Genomic DNA, 8004 nt, shown 5'->3' with positions numbered 1-8004 from the left:
ATTGTTTGCTAGCTTGATGCTAATGACAGTAACGTTAACTCAGCGGGTTGACAAAGTGCCTCTGCTGTTTCACACCATCATTTCCCCCTTTTACTCTGTGTGGTAACATCCCTAGAGGAAATATTAAAAACGCTGGGATGTTGTTGTCATACAGTTGTCTACAGCAGCAGATCGTTGTGTGTTTCTACTGGTCAAAGTTACGGCTGTGATGGGAGAACTGGATCTCAGTGAAGGGCAAGTGGTCCATAACTTTAATTTAGAGACAAAAAAATGTAGGCTTAGCGCCCTGTGGTCCATTGGCCAATAGGAAATGTAGAATACTCAAAAGTACTTTAAAAGTGCTTGAGTTACTTTTCTCAGGGAGTAATGTTGGAAGTACTTTTAAAGTAATTGAGTTACTTTACTCAGGGAGTAATGCAGTAAAGTATCTGGTTACTTTTTAGAAAGTAACGCAGTAACGTACTTTGATTACTTTTAAAGTAACCCTTACCCAACACTGCTGTTTACTTACAGCACAGCTACACTCACAGATAACTGAGCCTCCTACCTGCCTGTCAAACACCATCAACCCACAAACCGGACTGAGTGGAGTCCTATGGGGTGAAGCTGTGAAGTCCGCTGGCCGGTGGCTGCTTGCTCTGCTGCTGTTCAGCATCTAACAAGCGGAGCTAACTGCTAACAGCCACCGCTGCAACTACAAAACCGTCCACAGTCAGACACACACGGCTGATTATTTACTGCTGAATTACAGCTCACAACTCAGCTGATGCTGCTCCCCTCTGAGAATTTTTTCTGGCTAGCGAAAGATCCTGGCGGAGACTAATTACTAGCGTATACCAGCCTGTTGCTCATGCGGAATTTGAAGATAATTGCAAGCACAATCATTCTCGGCTTTCAATGTCCGACAGTCCGCTACTGACATTTTTGTCACGTCTCGTCTCGTCATCAGAGATGAAACACACACATTTTGTCTCAGTTTTTCAAAATCTGTTTTTAGCTCTTCATCGCCTCGTTTGCTGAGGAAAATTTTTCGTCATAGTTTTCGTCAGCGACATTAACACTGATTCATTTTTTTTATCCTGCGTTTGATGCTTTTAGGTGACGATGATTCGAAATCTCATGTGTTGTAATTCCACTTTTTTGAGATCACATCAGCATGGCTTTACTCAGTTACCAGATACCACCCAGACTGCAGTGTTCTCAACAGAGCTGCTGAGTACGAGTGCATGAGAAGTCATAAATACAGACACAGTGTAAATAAATCCCAGCTGTGGGGAAATAGTTTGTCTCCTTCATAATCATTATGAGCCTTTATTAAACAAATCACACTTGTTTTCTCAGCAAATAATTCAGATGTTCACTGAGCCACATTTCACACTTTAATTACAGCCATTGTTTGAAAATCTTTCCTGAGTTAAAACTGAAGACTGAAGAGTCTCTGCTTTTACAACAGTTACAGTAATTTGCAGAAGGTTTGATATAGGATCTGTTTTCATGTAAAACAACATTATGTTTGTTGTTCGGAGTTACAAGCCGTGTGACTTCTCTCAGGAGAGGGAGGCTGCGTCTCAGTCGCTGTGTGAGCTCCAGCTCAGCTGTTTTAGTATAGTATGCAGAGGTTTTTTTGCTCACACATAGTTTTTTGTTCTCGCTAATGTGTTTTTTCCAATGTTTCTAGGACACTGTTTGCATGTGAACTGAACACAACAAGGGCTCATTATTTTCCTGTCTGTCTCTTAAAGAACAAACAAAATAAAAAAGCAAGACAAAAGTAATAAATAAAGTTTGTCAGGATTAATTTTGTTTATTGCTGGTTTAAATTTCCCTCTAGCGACTCTAGCTGATCTTCAGCTTAAATATCCTGTGTGAAGAATTTAGTGGCATCTAATGATGAGGTTGCAGCATGCAGGAGAACGACGATGGCTGCCGTATAAATGCAAAAAAGCGAATGCCCCTCTCTAGAGCCAGTGGTTGATTTGTCTGTTCTGGGCTACTGTAGTTACAACATGGTGACTCTGTGGATGAGGCAAAATCGAAAACAAATATGTTTGCAGCTCCAGTTTAAAAGGATTTTGACGCAGAGGGATGTGTTGCTACGGCTCTTCCTCAGACTCCTCAGGTGTATCTGATGACTGGCAGATGATGGCTGGGACCTTGTTCTTTCTGTTCAGCTGACTTTTCAGGACCTGCCTAGGAATTTGTCCGTGGCTGACTCCCTCCCCCCATGATGACATGATGGTGACATCCCTTTCCTGGCACCTCCTTTGTTGTACCTCATCAATCTGTAGTTGTGATAGTAGTTGCCGTTGGGGCTAGGAGTTGTTTCTTTGGATTTCAAAGCATCCATTTGTCCCACATCCTCTGTACGTAACCCTCTCGTTAGGGTTACTTAAATAGTTGCATTCTATGTTCCTGCAGCCCATTTATCATCAGGTTTCCCAGGTTCCTCAACACCTGACGCTGACCTTGTTGACCCAGGTGTCTGAGCCGGTATGACTCTTGCATTTGTAGTCTCATTCACCTGAGAGAACCTTGCCTAGGGGTCCGGACTAGATTAGCCCCGCCCTGACCGGGAATCGAATCCCCAGTCGTTCGCACCAAAGTCAGTAGCCTTAAACACTGAGCTACATATATATGTACATGTAAATATATACAGACACAGTCAGGCCACACAGAAATAATCTGTGGATGAGGACCTGCTCCTTATGTAGATAAACGTCTCATTCTAGGGTAACGGAAACATGATTACTTTCAGGTGATTGTAAACTAAACTACCATTTCTGCAAACGGATGCCTCTAAATATTACACTGGAGACCTTTAAATTGTTGCATTTTTGCCCATGTCTCTGTATTTGTTACTGTAAGGGAGCGATCACACCGAGATGAAATGCTAGAAACGCAACGCCAGTAAAACCATTGTTTTCCTATGATACGGCGCGTCTGACCGGTGTTCAAGCGTCTTTTTAGACGGGTGTTTTTCCGGTGTCTTTTTAGATCCGCGTAGACGCTGAAAAGTTAAAATATTTTCAACTTTGTGAGCGTCAAACGCCAGTAGCTAGCGCGCATTGAATAAGCGCTTACAGCATTTCAAGCGTCTTTGAAACGTCCGCGTCTCATTTCTGTGTGATCGCCCCCTAATGATTGTTTAAAGTGAGCTCCACCATATTTGGTCTAAACATCGGTTGTTGTGTCTGTATTTCTGTGGTGTCTCTCGGGTTGACCTCACCTCTAAAATGCTGCTGTTTGAAAACCTGCCACAACTACTCAACAATTTCAGACGGACTGTCCTCTCTCTACTTGTATTACACAAAACATCACAATCTCTCCTCTCCTTGGGAACTGGGAGTCCCAAAAGCCTTGAAGTTAACTTAGATTCTATAGATACTGTGACTGGCAACACCAGTACAGCAATAACCAAACCCTTTAACAGCTTTACATTCAGCTGTAAATGAAGCTTGGCCTTGATTTCAGAGATGTTGAAGAAAATAAAATAAAATATCATCTTCTTCTAACATGTCTCTTTTTTCTGTTTCTCTCCACCCCTGCAGACGTTATCTCCCTGGGTCGGCCTGAGGAAGATCAACGTGTCGTACTGGGGCTGGGAGGACGCGTCACCCTTCACCAACACCAGCCTGCGATGGTTACCTGGAGAGCCCAGCGACTCAGGCTTCTGTGCCTACCTGGAGCGGACGCAGGTGGCCGGTCTGAAAGCCAACCCGTGCACGGCCACCACCGACGGCCTGATCTGTGAAAAACCTGCTGGTGAGACAGAATGAGTAAAGACGGGGAGGATGTGGTTGAAGAAACAGTTCAGAGCACAGGATAAAAGTCAGATTGGAGGCTACAGTTTGTTTTCAGTTCAGACAAACTAACAGGTGATTAAACAAACCCTTGGGCAGAAGCAAAAAGTGTCAAAGCACGAGACACACCAAACAGTTTAGAAGAATTGCAGTAATTAGGTTCTTCACATGTTTTAACAACACTGACAGTTTCTGTGTTGTTAAAATAAATAAACTGAGAAGTGAGAAAACAAGTGGAAGCTGTATTAAATGTATCTCCCGCTGCATGATGCAGCTAATGAACTGAACAACAGAAAAAAACAGGTGATGCATTAGTTGTGTTGTATTAAATTGCGGTTTTGTTATCAACTAAATTAAAACATAAAACGCCCAAAGAAATAGAACCATATGGGAACCTCTGTCTCATGATCTATTGAGCTCTTAACTTAATTCTTTAGTAAATAACATGATGTCGTATCTATTATCTAAACACTGACTGTCTCTTATTCTTTGTCCCATTTCTCAGGGAGTCCACAGAGTCAGAGTGCTCGTCCCTGCAGGACGCCCTGCTCTCTGCGCACCAGCTGTGCCAACTGCACCAGCCAGGCCATGGAGTGCATGTGGTGCAGCAGCACCCAGCGCTGCGTCGACTCCTCGGCCTATGTCATCTCCTTCCCCTACGGACAGTGTCTGGAGTGGCAGACACAGGACTGTGCAGGTGAGACAGGGAGACATTAAACAGGGGGATGGGGTGTTGGTTAAGATTAGGGCTGCACAGTTCATCGAAATATTATCAAAATTCGATTCGCAATATGGCCAAATACAAAATCCAAATTGTGGGAGCTGCTTTTTCTGATACTGGTAAAATGTGTCACAACATACTCGAGGCATTGTGTTGCTACGGAGATGCCTGTGCCTATAAATTAGATTTCAGATTTAAGGGAATATGCTTGTTGGTACAGACTCCTAGCTTGGTAAGACCAACCCCGATGACATGAGGTCAACATTCTGTTTCGCTCTCCGTATCAGTCTGGACTCTGCGCCACCCCAAATACTTTCAGTGGGCAGGAGTGCTCGCCATGACAGACAAACTCCTTCAGTCAATCAACGTAACAAAACACAGAGGAACATCTTCATCACCAGTGGAGCCAGTTGATACATCAAGCTTTTGCCAAATCCAGTCGGAAGAACGGAGCAAACGTGTTTTCCTCCCAGAAACTCTTCGAGTGCATGCTCTTGTTCTTGTTTAATCGTTGTCATTGACTCTACTTCTGCAATACCTTAACTTACTGCTGTGTTTACTCTACTAGCGTTAGATGTCAGTGAAGATTCTCAGTCATCCAGGTCATGGTAATCTATACTATACCGTGAGTTTCTTGAAGACGTTTCACCTCTCATCCAAGAGGCTTCTTCAGTTCTAAGAGACTGGTGCTGAGTCGCAGGCTCTAAACTCTCTCAGAGTCGTTGAGGTCTCATGTGAGTTGTTGACCCAGCCGGCCATCATGTGTGTCATTAAGGTTAGATGGATCCAGGTGTGAATGGGTGTTAAGTCGTCTGGAGAGGGATCCCAAGCCTGCATCATAGGTCGGTGATAAGTGGTGTTGTAGGCCACCTCCTCTGTTTTACAATGGTTATTCCAGTTTGACGTAGATGGCTGCTTTCTTACCTCTTTAAACCATCTGTTTTAGAAGACAGATGGTCAATGCACCAAGGAACTCAAGCAAGTCCAATTGCCTACGGTATAGCACTTATGATTATTAGCGTTAGAGTAAGTGCTTGTTGCTTCGGAAGCCGCCATTACTGTTCTGCAAGCTGCGGCCTGCATTTTACGTCATCAGTCCCTGATTGGCTGCTTACATTGTCAACCATAGGGTGGATCTCTGATTGACCCAGATTGGATTTTAATTTCTGGAGAATGTTCTGGGCTTCATCACTTCCAGCCTGATACAGAGAGCGAAACAGAATGCTGACTTCACGTCATCTGGATGCTTCTTACCAGGCTTACAGACCCCAGAAAAAAATCATTTTTCTGATGATACACCGATCCATCTCATGCTCCATTTTTATAATGGAACATGAGATGGATCGGCAGTTTGGCGCGGCATATGCAGTGATGTGGGCACTATGCCAGACCGTCGTGGTGAAGAAAGAGCTGAGCTGGAAGGCAAAGCTTTTGATTTACTGGTCCATCTACGCCCCAACCCTCAACTATGATCATAAAGGATGAGGTCGTGGATACAAGCAGCCGAAATGAGTTTTCTCAGAAGGGTGGCTGAACTCAGTGTTAGAGAAAGGGTAAGGAGCTCAGACATCTGGAGGGAGCTCGGAGTAGAGCTGCTGCTCCTTCACATCGAAAAGGGTCAGTTGAGGTGGTTCGAGTATCTGATCAGGATCCTCCTGGGGGCCTCCTGTTAGAGGTGTTCTGGGCACGTTCAACTGGTAGGAGGCCCCGGGGTAGACCCAGAACACACTGAAGGGATTATATATTTTGTCTAGCCTGGGAACACCTTGGGGTCCCCCAGGAGGAGCTGGAAAGCGTTGTTGGGGAGAGGGACGTGTGGGGTGCTTTGTTTGGCCTGCTGCCCCTGCGACCCAGCTTCGGATAAGCAGTTGAAAATGGATGGACTGATGGATGGATCTATTTTTTTTTCTCAGTTAAAATGAAGTACATCATTTTCCATTCTCTCTAAAATTGCCAACTCATGTTGCAACCGCAATATCTGTCACAGTAACCGCAATATAATGGAATATAATTGTTTACTTTCTGGATTCACCTTTTAGTATGTGCAGAACAGTCATTTATAGTAACATGATGCACTGCTCTAATTGAAACCACAAGTAGTCAGACACTATCTGAACTTTTCTGTTATAGTGTCTATAACAGGGCGGCCCTACTTGCCTTATTTGAGACTGACTGAAGATTAAAGCACTGTATCAGCTGCTGGCAGAGGTGTGATCTTTGTCTTTTTCGTAAAGGTCAGGCAAATCAACTAACTTTGTTACTGGAAGTCTGGAGATTATTTGCAATGTGCTGTTTGCCTCTAATCAAACCAAAGTACTGTTGTTAGGCTAAATACCAAAATAGAAATATTGGGATGAGAGGAAAAATGCATTGTATCACTTGAATATACCATATTATATAACGACACGACATATACAGTTGGATGAAACAGCATAGAGGTCAAAATACGTGTGTCAACAAGCTCAGACACAGAGACATAAATATAGATGGATGAGGAGGTGCAGAGGACTCTGCTCACACTTTGGATGTTGGGACTAGAGTACGTTGTGTGAACATGGAGTCATTATAGACTCCTATTGATCCCCGTCTTATCAGCAGGCAGGTCTGTGCCTCTCTCTCACACACACACTGACACAAACACACACTCTGACACTGAGGCAGTGCCACCTCTCCTGTAGCTACAGGGCAGAAAATCAATCATCTACCATGACACACGGCTGACTCAATATGAAGTCCTCGCTGCTGTCTCTTAACATTCCTCTCATATTAACACCCCCCCCTGGGGATGCGGGAGGTTTTTCACTTTCACCAGTGCTTCTCCACGTGCGTCTGATTGTGAACATGAATGTGTGAGCAACAAGTGATCATGAAAACAGACAAAATGAAATGGCAAACCTGCCGAGCCTGGCTGCAACCTTTCAGATATGCAGTTAATGATGATTTATAATATTCAACATGGAGGGATTACTCACCTTACTGCTGAATAGTTTCCTGTCAGAATAGCATTTCTGTAGCAGCTGAAGGCATTTATCTTATAATATGTTTATGTATTCACCTGTCTGGGTTTACAAATGTGTCACCTGGAAAACAACATGGTGAATATTGGTTAAAAAGACAATTTGTTATTTTTGACCTCAGATGACACAGAGACCACAGCTTAAGAGGTTCTTATGGCCGACATCTTAACAAGTATCCACCTTGGATGGGCCATGGGCGTCTTGTTGGATTCTTCCTTTTATTTTCGCGTGTTGACTGTAAGTCCAGTGTTAGTTCTTGGTTTCATAGATTCAACAAGGTGCTGGAAACATTTCTCAGAGATTTTGGTCCATATTGACATGATGACATCACACAGTTGATCCATGATGAGAATCTCCCGTTCCAGCACATCCCAAAGGTGCTCTATTGGACTGAGATCTGGTGACTGTGGAGGCCATTGGAGTACAGTGAACTCATTGTCATGTTTGAGATGATGTGAGCTTTGTG

At 43.8% G+C, this 8004-nt stretch overlaps 1 protein-coding gene across 1 annotated transcript in view; it reads left to right on the top strand.

Moving 5' to 3' along the window:
* atrnl1a (attractin-like 1a) overlaps nt 1-8004 on the top strand; it is a 428607-nt gene that overhangs the window by 125889 nt on the left and 294714 nt on the right. The window contains exons 17-18 of the mRNA XM_050071268.1: nt 3549-3762; nt 4306-4497. Coding sequence (XP_049927225.1) covers nt 3549-3762; nt 4306-4497 — 406 coding nt within the window. The remainder of the gene's footprint in view (nt 1-3548; nt 3763-4305; nt 4498-8004) is intronic.

Source organism: Epinephelus moara, chromosome 19 (genome assembly GCF_006386435.1).
Source record: "Epinephelus moara isolate mb chromosome 19, YSFRI_EMoa_1.0, whole genome shotgun sequence".
NCBI lineage: Eukaryota > Metazoa > Chordata > Actinopteri > Perciformes > Serranidae > Epinephelus > Epinephelus moara.
This window is presented reverse-complemented; position numbering and strand designations above follow the sequence as displayed.